Raw genomic sequence first — 16,332 nt, 5'->3', positions numbered from 1 at the left:
CTTACTAGTGTTAATCAGGGAACGGTTTTTCAAAACCATCTTATGGCTAACTTCATCGTTAGAACCATTGGATGCCTTAAGATGCGTTTGGGAAACCGGGCCCAGATATCCAGTTTCCTCCTCTTTTTTCGATGTGACAGTCATCTCCCCCTCCTCCTCTTTCACTCCAAAAACCGCATCCTCCTCTTCTTTTACTGTAACATCCTCCTCCTCTTTCACTCTGAACGCGCCTTCCTCTTCTTTCACTGAAACGTCTTTCTCTTCTTCTTTCACGGTAACAGCCTCATCCTCTACTTGTTTTTGTATTGTAACATCCTCCTCTTCCTTCTCCTCTTTCACGACAATGTTCAGCCCCAGACCTTCTTTCTCCGTCCAGCAGACCTCCTCTTCTTTAGCAGGAGGAGAGCAGCTTAGTGAACTCATGGTCGCGGATGATAGCTAGGCTAATGCTAACTTAACCAGCCAGCTAGCTGACTAATAACAACACCGTAAATATGAAATTAAATGGGATAACTAACTAGACGACAGTAATAATATAATATAAAATAAAATACACTGGCTCTACGAACCCGTCTAAAGATCTTTATTGGTGCGTCTCTGTTGTCTAGCAAGCTACCGAGGTGTCTGACTAACTGTTGCTGCTGTTGAAAGAAGAGTTCCGTCCACTAAATTATACGTCACACCAGCAGCATCGCCTTAAAGTCGCAGACCGTCATCTGCTGACGAGTGGGCAAGATATCACAGTACAACATTGTCATGTCTATAACTTTTGTTGTCACCTTAAATTCTTGCACATTTTCGCATGAAAAGTATATTTTAACACTCTGTCTGTCTGCTTAGGCAAATTTGCCAAACTCCTAAACTTGGAACCAATCAGAAGTCCAGTACAGACCTCTTGTGATCGAGGCAGCCAATGACCTGCTTTTATCTAGGATGTAACAACAGCCTCGAAACACAAATGGACATTTACAGTAGCTGGCTAGGCTATTCAAACTGTAACATTGGTTAGCTTTACAAACTATCAAGATCATTATTATTGCAGCTGAATATTTTCAGTGCACTCTAAAAAAAATATATGTATCTTATTTCAGTATTTGGAGGCTAGATATATCTGTTTCTCTTCATCAGACAGCAGCTCACATTTTCACAAGAGGCTGAAGTTATGTACATTTTTCTCAACTGCGTTACCCACTCCAGTCAGCAGGTGGCGATGTGCGACTTTAAGGCGATGCTGCTGGTGTGACGTATAATCTAGTGGACGGAACGCTTCTTTCAACAGCAGCAACAGTTAGTCAGACTCCTCGGTAGCTTGCTAGACGAAATAGACGAACCAGTAAAGCTCTTTAGACGGGTTAGTGTATATCAGCCACTGTGTTTTAAACCCCCTTCTGTCGTCTAGTTAGTTATCAGATTTAATTTCATATTTATGCTGTTGTTATTATTCATTTGGTTAAGTTAGCCTAGCTAGCTAACATCCCCGACCATGAGTTCACTAAATTACTCGCCTCCTGATAAAGAAGAGGAGGTCTGCTGCACGGAGAAAGAAGCTCTCGTGAAAGAGGAAGAGGAGGCTGTTACAATACAAAAACAAGTAGATGGTGAGGCTGTTACTGTTAAAGAAGAAGAGAAAGACGTTTCAGTGAAAGACGAGGAAGATGTTACTGTAAAAGAAGATGAGGATGTTACTGTAAAAGAAGAGGAGGAAGACGCGTTCAGAGTGAAAGAGGAAGACGATGTTACAGTAAAAGAAGAGGAAGGTGCCGTTTTTGGAGTGAAATTGGAGGAGGAGGAGATGACTGTCACATCGAAAAAGGAGGAAGAGGAGGAAACTGGATATCTGGGCCCGGTTTCCCAAAGGCATCTTAAGGCATCCAATGGTTTTAACGATGAAGTTAGCCGTGAAATGGTTTTGAAAATCCGTGCCCTGATTAACACTAGTAAGTATTGTCTTAAATACAGAGGCACAAACTTTGCAGTTGAACTAATGTTTGGTGTTAAAGGGGAAATCTGCAATTACATCTATATTTTGACTTTTAAATTATTTATTTATAGCCATTGATTCTTGAAAATTATAACACATGCCTCATGAGCTTAGTTCAACTGTTGTACCACATCAGAACCCCAAATAAGCTTTTTTTTACTATAATGTTTACAAACAATGTAAATCAACACTGTTTCGCCTCAACATGGTTGAACCTATAATGTTGATATCATGGATGGTCAGTCCTTGCATCCGTAGGTCTGTCTATGAATTTAGTTACATTTCTCCAGCCCCCTCCATCATCTTATTACCTAAACAGTGGTGGAATGTGTAATTACATCATCACATCATTGTTACATCATAAACGTTTATAAGTGGCGGAATGACGCTTTATTGTTTCAACTGCAGGTTGGTTGATTTGATTGTGGCTTTTTTAATGGGGCAATCTAGGATTTAAACAGCAACAAAATGGCTGCCCAGGGACTTGGTTTTTGTTAACAGCTGAGGGATGGGGTCTGGAGAAATGTAACCACTCTTAAATTCATAGAAAAAGCTATTGTAGCAACCTTAACCCAAAACCTAGCGACCTCATCAAGAAGTTCAGACATCTTGGCGTAACAGTTATAAGGCGTTGGCTTGACAGTCGCTGGACCCAGGTTTGAGTCCCGCTCAGGGCCTCGCTCTGAATTCACTACACTATGAATACAAGGACTGGCCGTCCATGAGGTCAAAATTATAGTTTTAATCAGATTTTGAGTCTATACAGTGTTAGTTTACAAACAATGGCGTTTAACGAGCTCATGTTTTGGTTTCTGATGGGGGTAATACTGTTGAGTCATTTGAGGCATTTATAAGTTCTATTCTTCCGGAATCAATGGCTATTATGACGTCATAATGATATAATGTCTGACCCCATTTAGTCGGCCAACATCTTTTTAGTCGAGCAGTTGCAAATTATATACATTTTTTATATATATTTTAAGTGGACAAATCCATTGCTGAGGCTGTGGGGATGGCACAGTACAGGAAGGGGCCTGTACACTACATGATTTTGGCCCCGATTTAGCTGTCTTTGACAAGTTTTTGTGATCTGGACAAAGTCACTGTGTCGTTGCCTAATCGGGGTGTGCGGCCGTCACCGACACTCGTTTAATGTGAGCTGGTCAGAGACACAATCTGAGGGCTACTGATCACGTCTTTGAGCAGTCCCAGACGTCCTGATATTTTCAAACAGGTTTGAGAGCTGTCATCCTCCATGTAGCTGTCATCCTCCATGTAGGTGTCATCCTGCATGTAGCTGTCATCCTTTATGTAGCTGTCATCCTCCATGTAGCTGTCATCCTGTTTGTAGCTGTCATCCTCTATGTAGCTGTCATCCTCCATGTAGCTGTCATCCTGTATGTAGCTGTCATCCTCCATGTAGCTGTCATCCTCCATGTAGCTGTCATCTTGCATGTAGCTGTCATCCTGCATGTAGCTGTCATCCTTCATGTAGCTGTCATCCTCCATGTAGCTGTCATCCTTCATGTAGCTGTCATCCATGTATGTAGCTGTCATCCTTTATGTAGCTGTCATCCTCCATGTAGCTGTCATCCTCCATGTAGCTGTCATCCTCCATGTAGCTGTCATCCTGTATGTAGCTGTCATCCATGTATGTCATCCTGCATGTAGCTGTCATCCTGCATGTAGCTGTCATCCTCATGTAGCTGTCATCCTTTATTTAGCTGTCATCCTCCATGTAGCTGTCATCCTCCATGTAGCTGTCATCCTTTATGTAGCTGTCATCCTCCATGTAGCTGTCATCCTGTATGTAGCTGTCATCCTTTATGTAGCTGTCATCCTCCATGTAGCTGTCATCCTCCATGTAGCTGTCATCCATGTATGTAGCTGTCATCCATGTATGTAGCTGTCATCCTCCATGTAGCTGTCATCCATGTATGTAGCTGTCATCCATGTATGTAGCTGTCATCCATGTATGTAACTATCATCCATGTATGTAGCTGTCATCCTTTATGTAGCTGTCATCCTCCATGTAGCTGTCATCCATGTATGTAGCTGTCATCCATGTATGTAGCTGTCATCCTGTATGTAGCTGTCATCCAGTATGTAGCTGTCATCCATGTATGTAGCTGTCATCCATGTATGTAGCTGTCATCCAGTATGTAGCTGTCATCCTTTATGTAGCTGTCATCCTCCATGTAGCTGTCATCCATGTATGTAGCTGTCATCCAGTATGTAGCTGTCATCCATGTATGTAGCTGTCATCCTCCATGTAGCTCTCATCCATGTATGTAACTGTCATCCATGTATGTAGCTGTCATCCATGTATGTAACTGTCATCCATGTATGTAGCTGTCATCCATGTATGTAGCTGTCATCCATGTATGTAGCGTAATCATGAGTTTCTCTTTTCCATTTTCATCACTAATTTCATTTGTTTTACTCTAAAACTTGACCGCTCATTTCATTATTTTGTCACATCGTATCAATGATTGATGTTGATGTGGGCATGTTGGAATGTGCAATTAATTTAATCAATGTAATCTAAATTTGTGATATGTCTTCATTCATTCATGCATTTATTTATTTTATTTATTCATTCAACTTATTTCTGTGTCACTGCAAAAGCCGTAGCCCTGCAGCTCCCCCCATCGCTCCCTCGGTCTCCAACTGACCAAGTCCCTGCCCCGGTTCCTGCCCCGGTTCCTACTCCTGCCCCACAGGGGCGGAGCGAAGAGGAGGATTTTCCCCGGCAGTCCTTCCTGCCTCCAAGGCCCGCCTCCGAAAGTGCTGAGGTAAATTCATCGACTGTACTGATACCACACAGTTAAGATACTAAACAGTATGCCATTCTGCCCAGTTGTCTTGTCTCCTGCGTCCTCTCTCCCTGTCCGTTTCTCTGAAACATCACCATCCCTTCTCCCCTGTCACTCCTCTCACTCAGCTGCTGCTTCCAGAGAGTTGGCGTTCATCTCTCACCAAGGAGCAGCAGCGGTGGATCGGCCGCACGCTGTTCACCAGGAACAGCTTTGGGAGGTCGCCGCTCGCCACTGACCTGGTCACGTGGTGGACGCCTCCCCAACCGCGGCCGATCTACAATCATCCGCCCGCATCCCCCCGAGCCCTTCTTCGCATGTCAGCTGTTCCTTTGGATGCCCGTACGTATATGGGCATACCGGCTTGGCACGCCCCCCAGTCTGGGTGCAGAGGCACACTCTGCGAGGCTGGGCTCTACAAGACCATCCGGAGGGTCTTGGACATCGACCGCTGGTATCTCATGGCCACTGAGTACCTGGAATGCGGCCGGTGTAAGAAGAAGGTCACGGGACCTCGTCAGTCAGCTGGACGCTCGGCATCGCTGCCAGTTTCCAGCTATATTGACATACAAGTAAATTCACAATAGTTGTGTTAGTTAGTAATGAAGTCAAATTAATTGCATGTCATTACTAACTCATATGATTTATCTCTCGCTTTCTCTCTCCTCTTAGGCTGTCCTGTGACCTGCGGGTTGTGAGGATGCTGAGGTCGCGCCCTTTGGGGAACAGTGCGTCACAGACCTACAGAAAGCTGGGCGAAAGTCACAGCGAGTCCTGGATGCGGAGTTGTATACGGTACCTCGGGGAGTGCGAGCAGTTTCTGGCCTTGGGCATTGGGCGGTAGTTCACCGATCCGCCGGAGATGCCCCCCGGTGCCCTCACCCCGTCTTGCTGCTGACGGTCTACAGCTGTGACGTGCTGTCGCGGCTGGACGAGGTGAAGGCCAGGGTCACCTCCATCTTTGGGTCCATCTTAAAGATGGACTCTACCAAGAAGGTGAGTTTTCACTTAAAAATGTAGAGATAAGTCATGTCTGGTTTTGTATATCTATATTTAAATAATGTCTTTACCTTTCTGTCTTTGTGTGTCTGTCTCCAGATGACTAAAAAGCTTGCGGGTACCGCTGCAGACACAGCCGCCTGGGTTACCAACGTCGGTAACGAGCATGGGCAGGTCCTCGTCAGTGTCCTCACTGCCGGTGAGGGCGAGGGCCTGCTCCCCATGGCGGCTGGTCTCATGGAGCGGTACCGGCTCGCCGGGATGGCGCCCCCCCAGCTCATGTACGTGGACCGAGACTGCTGCTCCAGCTTCGGCGGATCAAAGACAGCTGCCATGTACAATGAGTGGGACCAGCTGGTGGTTCGGCTGGACGTCTGGCACCTGATGCGGCGGTTCGCGTCAGGTGTCACCACTGAGAGCCACCAGCTCTACGGTCCCTTCATGCGGCAGCTGTCAGCCTGCATCTTCGAGTGGGATGCAGGCGATGTCCGCCGACTGCTGGAGGCCAAGAGGTCTGAGCTGGAGGGGGAGCACGGGATGGTCGGCCTCACCGAGGCGGAGGTTTCGAGGCAGATCGGCAGGAAGGAGATGGCGCTTCACTGTCGGCGTCGTACGCGTGGAGCTGCGGCGACCAAAGTCCTTCTCCTTGACCTCCTCGAGACCTTCAACAGCGAGAGGTCAGGGGTCGACACCCTGGGCATCCCGTTGCTGGACTCCATCCGCATCCAGGCCATCTGGAAAGAGCAGAGGCGCCACCTCCACTGCATACAGGACCCACCCGGTGTACGGCTGTACACAGAGACCGGCAAAATCACCAAGGGCGGCGTGATGTTGCCGGTTTATCGCTGCGCACGGGGCTCCACATCCTTGGAGTCATTCCACCTCAACCGGTTCATCCCAGGTAATTGTCATTGTGGAGCTTAAAGTAATGCTTAATGTTTAATGTTAACAGCAACAGCTCTCCCTCCCTAATCGTGCATTGTTCTCTCAGGTACCAGGGCAAATGCAATACATTTCCAGGCATTCCTGTTGGATGGACTGGTGAGGTGGAACGAGGACCGTGCGCAAGCAGCAGTGGAGGGAAAGAACAGGCAGCCCCTGCTCTGTTACAGTGGCCACCTGCAACACATCCTTAACATTAGCAGCCAAAGGGTGCTTGGCAAGGAGCAGGTTAAGGACGACTCCAAGCCTAGCAAGTACACGGGTAAGTCGAGTAAGAGAATGAACATTTACATCAATCGCATTAATTCCATTCCATTAAATTAACACTTCCCTACTCTGCCTTTGAATGCACTCTGATTTTTGTTGCTTTAATAGGGGAACTCCTCGGAGTGGAGTACCTGTACTCGCAGACTGGCAGAGTGCTGCAGGATGTCAGCGCAGACCCTGACCTTCCGGAAGAGGCAGTCGCCGTCGAGCAGCTCGACGAGGAGGACGAGGGCTTTCAGGAGGAGGATGTGGACCCGACAGTCCACATCCCTCATGTCCCTCCTGTGAGCGGCCCGTCCTCCAGCTCAGCGGCACCTCTGTCAGGGGAACCCGCTGACGCACCCAGGTCTGGGCCAACCAGTCCCACCGCCCCTGAAGACGGAACCTCTCCTGAGGCCCCTGAAGACGGAACCTCTCCTGAGGCCCCTGAAGACGGAACCTCTCCTGAGGCCCCTGAAGACGGAACCTCTCCTGAGGCCCCTGAAGACGGAACCTCTCCTGAGGCCCCTGGTCGACACGGTTCTCCTCACCCTGACCACTCCTCTGATTCAGAGGTAAATATAATTGACCTTTTTGTGTTGTTAAAAAGAAAAATGTTATTGCAACCTCTGAAATAAGGAATTGAGACAAACTCAAGACAAGGTTTTGGGTGTTTAATACGGCAGGAAGGAGATGGCGCTTCACTGTCGGCGTCGTACAGTGTTTAATAACGGATCAGCCAATCAGCTTAATACCACGGATCAGCCAATCAGCTTAATACCACGGATCAGCCAATCAGCTTAATACCACGGATCAGCCAATCAGCTTAATACCACGGATCAGCCAATCAGCTGAGTGCATCCACTTAGAAAGCTCACAGCACGTCTTATACTCTTCCCTTGTAGACGTCGCCTCCCCAGCTTTACATTCTATGACCCCAACGTCTTTCCCCGGTGGAATGTCCTCGGTCCTCTCTTTGTTTAGCGAACCATCTTCTGGACCCTGGTCTCTGATCCTAGGCAATTTCCTCTTATCTGATTGGGTCATGGTTTCTAAATGAGCATACACACTGTTTTCATGGCCTAAACGCCATTAAAACTACTCACAGTGATCATTCACTAAACAGGTAAACAAAACAAACTACAGTTTAACTTGACACACGGTACATTTAAACAGATTCCATCAGTTACACGATATAAAATAACATCTCCTCTTTCCTTTTGTAGAAGAATCTTGTGTGTTACCCCTAAATGTGTGTGACATCGTCCTCATCGATTCTTCCATGTCTCTTTATCTTCAGGGGGAGACGAAAGGCCCTGATAGACGGCCGGGCTACCAGCATGTCTGTCGGCTTGGTGGGGGTGAGGAACCGTCAGGGGCTGTCGGACCGCAGGGTAGACGGTCTGGTGGCGCTGTGGCTGGCGCTGCCGGACTTAGACAAGCAGCGCTTGATCTACCCTGCCCGGCACCAGGAGAGGATCGTTCAGGGGCGGTTCAAGGCAACGAAGGGGAAGTCGTCCATTATCCTAGGAAAAGACTCTCTCCAATGGTATGTTGTTAGTGTTCATGTCCTTCACCTTACTATTATATTGCCTGACTCTACATTAAATGCATATGAAGGTCAGGCGATGGCTATCATTCTTTTTCTTATGTTCTCTAATTATTTATCTCCTCTGTTTCTGTTTTTGCCTTCTCGGACTCAACTCGTGCCCTGCAAATTGGCCGGGCACCAGCCGTCTGGTGGAGGCCATTTGCAGTCAGCTCTGCCAAATCCATCCCAGCGCCACGCAGTCTGCCGGTGTCAAGAAGAGCAGGTGGGCGCTCATTCTGGCAGACTACGTGGGCATCAGGGAGGCAGTGCTGAACAGCCCGAGGTTGATGGCCCAGACCAACCTTCAGCTCTTTGAGCTGAATCAAAGGACCATCGGTCAGTGGTAAGACGTTAACTTATGGAAGACTTGTTACACAAAAAGCCTTGTGACTAAATGACAATCTGAGTGACAGCTTGTTGTTTTCTCTCCCTGTTTCAGGTACTCCCGGCGTCAGAGGGAGAGGATGGTGCTGCACCAGGGATTGGGGCTCGCTCCTGCACCCAGTGTCACCGCCCAGCCCCTCCCTGCAGCCCAGCCCCTCCCTGCAGCCAAGCCCCTCCCTGCAGCCAAGCCCCGCCCCTCCCTGCAGCCAAGCCCCTCCCTGCAGCCCAGCCCCTCCCTGCAGCCAAGCCCCTCCCTCCACTACCAGCGGGAGGGAATCCAGGCACTCTTCCCTTTCCCTACGCCGCCCCCACCAGTCCCACGCCAGACCACCCAGCAAGGAGGGCCCGCCCACGCGCCCATTCTGCCAGCCCACCTGTAGCAACAATCCCCCGCACTTCCCGGCCCCTCCCAAACCCTGCAAGCCCAAGGACCACAGACGGGCTCCTCTTTACCTCCTCCGGTGCCAAGGACAACGGCTTGGAGGAGGAAGAGGATGGCGGAGGACAAAGAGGAGGGGACATCTGGGAAGAGAAGGCAACGCGAGCAGTACGTCTGCTCCAAATGTGGGTTGCCGAAGCGACGGGAGACGGGGCACAGCCGCTTCGGCGGCGTGGGGTTCTGCTCTGTTGCTGCGGGGGGTAAGACCGTGGCCCAGTGGCTAGAGGAAATGAAGGACGCTAAGGGGAGAGGTGAAGGACACTAGGGGAGAGGTGAAGGACGCTAAGGGGAGAGGTGAAGGACACTAGGGGGAGAGGTGAAGGACACTAGGGGGATATGTGAAGGACACTAGGGGGATATGTGAAGGACACTAGGGGAGAGGTGAAGGATGCTAAGGAGAGAAGTGAAGGACACTAGGGGGAGAGGTGAAGGACACTAAGGGGAGAGGTGAAGGACACTAGGGGGAGAGGTGAAGGACAATAAGGGGAGAGGTGAAGGACACTGAGCCACTGGTTGTGATGGTCGGATGTTTTTATTGTAAATAGTTCCCTATTCCCCTCTACCTGGACCGAGACCTTGAAGGCGGTGTAGAGGCTTGTGTGTGTTGAGGACCCTCAGAGCTATATTGTCTGTAGTTTATAAGACCTACTGGTAGGGTAACCCATGGTAGGCGGGTCTGAGGCGAGACACCAGACTAACGTCGGTCCGTTCCCAAGCAACATGCACATTTTATGAGTACTCTGTCGGAACCGGCCGCGACCGGGAGGTCCGTGGGGCGACGCACAATTGGCCTAGCGTCGTCCGGGTTAGGGAGGGTTTGGCCGGTAGGATTGTCTCATCGCGCACCAGCGACTCCTGTGGCGGGCAGGGCGCAGTGCGCGCTAACCAAGGTTGCCAGGTGCACGGTGTATCCTCCGACACATTGGTGCGGCTGGCTTCCGGGTTGGATGTGCGCTGTGTTAAGAAGCAGTGCAGCTTTGGTTGGGTTGTGTATCGGAGGACGCATGACTTTCAACCTTCGTCTCTCCCGAGCCCGTACGGGAGTTGTAGCGATGAGACAAGATAGTAGCTACTAAACAATTGGATACCACGAAAAAGGAGTAACATTTAAAAATATATATATATATAATAATAATACATGAATAACTTACTTTAAAAAAATATATATATTTTTGAACATGTCCACAGGTCAGTGGCCCAGATGCACTTTCTTCAAACTGCTCTTGATGGTGTAACGCCAATCGATCAATGCTCCAGGCGCCCTATCACCGCACATGTTATACATCCACCTGACGGTTAGAAGAAATAGAGCCTGTGTGCATGCTAATGTCCCGTGTACTAAGGTCGAACACTCACACACACAATATACATTAGAGCAACGATGGTGTGTTATTTTGTGTATAGAGATGGCTGACATTATAATTACATTTTTATTGGATTTACATTGCTATAATTACCTTCCATTTTCATCCTGTTTCCCTATGTATACACTGGTTCATCATTAAAACTCCTAGACTGGGCTTCTGTTGTCGTCATCACTGTTTTTGACCCGATGCTCAAAGCACATGGCTACTGAATATGCATTGTTGACATGTCCCCAGCCGACTCCTCCTCTCACGCAGCAAAACTCCGCCCCCATTTCCCCCTCTTCCTTGGACTGAGAAGAACGGGTCCTCTTGTCACCCAGCAAAACTCCGCCCCCATTTCCCCCTCTTCCTTGGACAGAGAAGTACCGGTCCTCTTGTCACCCAGCAAAACCCCGCCCCCATTTCCCCCTCTTCCTGACTGAGAAGAACGGGTCCTCTTGTCACCCAGCAAAACCCCGCCCCCATTTCCCCCTCTTCCTTGGACAGAGAAGAACGGGTCCTCTTGTCGCCCAGCAAAACTCAGCCCCCATTTCCCCCTCTTCCTGACTGAGAAGAACGGGCAATTTCTTTGTGTGATCCTTTCACGCATTCCTCTCTATTCCAATTGTCCAACTTGTTCCATTACTCCTCTCCTCCAATCAGATGCTTCAGCTTGTTCCAATTCAGAGAAAGAGAGCAAAAAAAAAACGCCAATGAAGAGCCTAGCTCGTTCCAATTGGTTTTAAGCCGATCATGTACCTGCCGAAATTTTCGTAACGTCACTTCATCACAAAATATATATTATATTTTTTTGGAGGGGGGGCAGCCATTGATAATACCCGGTAAGTGTATGAGGGGAAATGTGCTTCATTTGCAAAGAATGTAACATCGACGACTAAATGTGATGAAATATGACAATAACAAAACGACATAACAAAAAGCCCTTGCACGAAAAAGCCCAACCAACCGAAACCGACACACTATAAACATGCTCTGCGGCTGCATTCACAACTACGTCCTTAAGCAAAGGCTTAAGCAGAGAACGCTGGGTAGCCTACGTAATAAAACATACTGTAACGTTGTGATTTAAAAACATCTTGAATCCTATGTGAAAATGTATAATTTGTTTTAGTGTTAGGGAAGTAGAACAGCTGTGAAAAGCAGGTTATTTGTGACATTTAAACTGTATGTGTAGAACTGACCTGGACAGGACATATATCATATCCCATATCACCTCTGATTCAATATTCTACCCTATCACTGACCTAGACAGGACATATATCATATCCCATATCACCTCTGATTCAATATTCTACCCTATCACTGACCTGGACAGGACATATATCATATCCCATATCACCTCTGATTTAATATTCTACCCTATCACTGACCTAGACAGGACATATATCATATCCCATATCACCTCTGATTCAATATTCTACCCTATCACTGACCTGGACAGGACATATATCATATCCCATATCACCTCTGATTCAATATTCTACCCTATCACTGACCTGGACAGGACATATATCATATCCCATATCACCTCTGATTCAATATTCTACCCTATCACTGACCTGGACAGGACATATATCATATCCCCTCTGATTCAATATTCTACCCTATCACTGACCTGGACAGGACATATATCATATCCCATATCACCTCTGATTCAATATTCTACCCTATCACTGACCTAGACAGGACATATATCATATCCCATATCACCTCTGATTCAATATTCTACCCTATCACTGACCTAGACAGGACATATATCATATCCCATATCACCTCTGATTCAATATTCTACCCTATCACCGACCTAGACAGGACATATATCATATCCCATATCACCTCTGATTCAATATTCTACCCTATCACTGACCTAGACAGGACATATATCATATCCCATATCACCTCTGATTCAATATTCTACCCTATCACTGACCTAGACAGGACATATATCATATCCCATATCACCTCTGATTCAATATTCTACCCTATCACCGAACTAGACAGGACATATATCATATCACCTCTGATTCAATATTCTACCCTATCACTGACCTAGACAGGACATATATCATATCCCATATCACCTCTGATTCAATATTCTACCCTATCACCGACCTGGACAGGACATATATCATATCCCATATCACCTCTGATTCAATATTCTACCCTATCACCGACCTGGACAGGACATATATCATATCCCATATCACCTCTGATTCAATATTCCACCCTATCACCGACCTAGACAGGACATATATCATATCCCATATCACCTCTGATTCAATATTCTACCCTATCACCGACCTAGACAGGACATATCATATCCCATATCACCTCTGATTCAATATTCTACCCTATCACTGACCTGGACAGGACATATATCATATCCCCTCTGATTCAATATTCTACCCTATCACCGACCTAGATAGGACATATATCATATCCCATATCACCTTTGATTCAATATTCTACCTTTTTACTGAACTAGACAGGACATATATCATATCCCATATCACCTCTGATTCAATATTCTACCCTATCACTGACCTAGACAGGACATATATCATATCCCATATCACCTCTGATTCAATATTCTACCCTATCACCGATCTAGACAGGACATATATCATATCCCCTCTGATTCAATATTCTACCCTATCACCGACCTAGACAGGACATATATCATATCACCTCTGATTCAATATTCTACCCTATCACTGACCTAGACAGGACATATATCATATCCCCTCTGATTCAATATTCTACCCTATCACCCACCTAGACAGGACATATATCATATCCCATATCACCTCTGATTCAATATTCTACCCTATCACCGATCTAGACAGGACATATATCATATCCCCTCTGATTCAATATTCTACCCTATCACTGACCTGGACAGGACATTTATCATATCCCCTCTGATTCAATATTCTACCCTATCACTGACCTGGACAGGACATATATCATATCCCCTCTGATTCAATATTCTACCCTATCACCGACCTAGACAGGACATATATCATATCCCCTCTGATTCAATATTCTACCCTATCACCGACCTAGACAGGACATATATCATATCCCCTCTGATTCAATATTCTACCCTATCACCGACCTAGACAGGACATAATCCATATCACCTCTGATTCAATATTCTACCCTATCACCGAACTAGACAGGACATATTTCATATCCCATATCACCTCTGATTCAATATTCTACCCTATCACCGACCTGGACAGGACATATATCATATCCCCTCTGATTCAATATTCTACCCTATCACTGACCTAGACAGGACATAATCCATATCACCTCTGATTCAATATTCTACCCTATCACCGAACTAGACAGGACATATTTCATATCCCATATCACCTCTGATTCAATATTCTACCCTATCACCGACCTGGACAGGACATATATCATATCCCCTCTGATTCAATATTCTACCCTATCACTGACCTGGACAGGACATATATCATATCCCATATCACCTCTGATTCAATATTCTACCCTATCACCGACCTAGACAGGACATATATTATATCACCTCTGATTCAATATTCTACCCTATCACCGACCTGGACAGGACATATATCATATCCCATATCACCTCTGATTCAATATTCTACCCTATCACCGACCTAGACAGGACATATATCATATCCCATATCACCTCTGATTCAATATTCTACCCTATCACCGAACTAGACAGGACATATATCATATCCCATATCACCTCTGATTCAATATTCTACCCTATCACCGACCTGGACAGGACATATATCATATCCCATATCACCCCTGATTCAATATTCTACCTTTTTACTGAACTAGACAGGACATATATCATATCCCATATCACCTCTGATTCAATATTCTACCCTATCACTGACCTAGACAGGACATATATCATATCCCATATCACCCCTGATTCAATATTCTACCCTATCACCGACCTAGATAGGACATATATCATATCCCATATCACCTTTGATTCAATATTCTACCTTTTTACTGAACTAGACAGGACATATATCATATCCCATATCACCTCTGATTCAATATTCTACCCTATCACTGACCTAGACAGGACATATATCATATCCCATATCACCCCTGATTCAATATTCTACCCTATCACCGACCTGGACAGGACATATATCATATCCCATATCACCTCTGATTCAATATTCTACCCTATCACCGACCTAGACAGGACATATATCATATATAGACAGGATCATATTTCATATGCTAGAACAGTAAGACAGAAAAGGCTAATTAAAAAAGGCAATATTCTCCCTACCAGCCTTCTCTGTGAATATTCTAGTGGTGGTTTCTGATGGTCTGAAGGTCAGTTTGAACCCTGTTTGACCCCAACCATGACCAGAACCATCATTAGGGTTAGTAGTATGGTTAGGGTTATTTAAGGTTGGGGTTAGGCATTAGGGTTAACAGTGTGGTTAAGGTTAGGATTAGGCATTAGGGTTAGCAGTGTGGGTAATGTTAGGGTTATTTAAGGTTAGGCATTAGGGTTAGCAGTATGCTTAGGCATTAGGGTTAGCAGTATGGTTAGGGTTAGGCATTAGGGTTAGCAGTATGGTTAGGTTTAGGTATTAGGGTTAGCAGTATGGTTAGGCATTAGAGTTAGCAGTGTGGTTAATGTTAGGGTTATTTAAGGTTAGGGTTAGGCATTAGGGTTAGCAGTATGGTTAAGGTTAGGGTTAGGCATTAGGGTTAGCAGTATGGTTAAGGTTAGGGTTATTTAAGGTTAGGGTTAGTTAGCCATTAGGGTTAGCAGTGTGGTTAAGGTTATATATTTTATGACTGTGAACCTCTTGAGGAGAAAGTAATCAGATTACATTACCGAGTTTGGTGTCTAAAAGTGATGACACTGTTAGACAGGTAACTAGTAACTAACAGATTACATTTAGAAAGTAACCTACCCAACCCTGGATACAGTATAAAGGTCTCTCCATGGGTGGGAAACGGACATTTAAGATGATCAACACTCTCTTTATATTACTGACTTGTTGACTGATTGATCCATTCATCCTTCCATCCCTCCTCAGCCTTCCTCTCCTCTGAAGACCTAGTGAGGGTGGAGCTCAGTCAGAGAGCTGTTGAGGGACTGGTTAGGAAGGACACTTCTACACCCAGAGAGGTGAGAGGTCACACAATTCTCCTGTCTTATCTGGTGTCCTGTGTGAACTTAAGTATGCTCCCTCTAATTCTTCCATCTCTCTCTCGGAGGACCTGAGCCCTAGGACCGTATGTTGGGACCACCTGGCCTGATAACTCCTGGCTGTCCTGGTCGTGCTGCTGATCCAGTTTCAACTGTTCTTCCTGCGGCTATGGAACCCTGACCTGTTCACCGGACGTGCTACCTTGTCCCAGACCTGCTGTTTGATCCATTTGTTTGTTTCAGTAGTAGAATCCTTTGACGTTTTGTACAAAATGTACTGGATTGGTTGAAATGTGATAATAAACTTACATAACATGCACCATTTTGACATAGTGGAAGATATACTGAGCTTATACTGTCTTTCATAGTAAGA

The 16,332-nt window shown here is 46.2% G+C and overlaps 1 protein-coding gene and 1 long non-coding RNA gene across 2 annotated transcripts; one reads left to right on the top strand and one right to left on the bottom strand.

Annotated features, from left to right (window-relative positions):
• The first annotated feature begins 4,250 nt into the window (after positions 1-4,250).
• LOC110506844 lies at positions 4,251-9,144 on the top strand. Its single transcript, XM_036948643.1, has 9 exons — positions 4,251-4,776; positions 4,926-5,369; positions 5,470-5,793; positions 5,896-6,697; positions 6,788-7,000; positions 7,114-7,559; positions 8,285-8,533; positions 8,718-8,918; positions 9,015-9,144. Exons 3-8 carry the CDS (start codon positions 5,776-5,778, stop codon positions 8,889-8,891), a joined length of 1,902 nt encoding a protein of 633 aa, XP_036804538.1. The 5' UTR covers positions 4,251-4,776; positions 4,926-5,369; positions 5,470-5,775; the 3' UTR covers positions 8,892-8,918; positions 9,015-9,144.
• A 3,548-nt stretch (positions 9,145-12,692) lies between these two features.
• On the bottom strand, positions 12,693-13,911 carry LOC118940208. The gene is made up of 4 exons (XR_005036745.1): positions 13,541-13,911; positions 13,128-13,183; positions 12,784-13,066; positions 12,693-12,727 (listed from the first exon to the last, which is right to left on the bottom strand). It is a non-coding gene; the product is annotated as an uncharacterized LOC118940208 (long non-coding RNA).
• Positions 13,912-16,332: the final 2,421 nt, after the last annotated feature.

This window comes from Oncorhynchus mykiss, chromosome 17 (assembly GCF_013265735.2).
Source record: "Oncorhynchus mykiss isolate Arlee chromosome 17, USDA_OmykA_1.1, whole genome shotgun sequence".
NCBI classification, from domain to species: Eukaryota; Metazoa; Chordata; class Actinopteri; order Salmoniformes; family Salmonidae; genus Oncorhynchus; species Oncorhynchus mykiss.
Note: the sequence above shows the minus strand (reverse complement) of the source record. Positions and strands in the feature narration are given on the sequence as shown.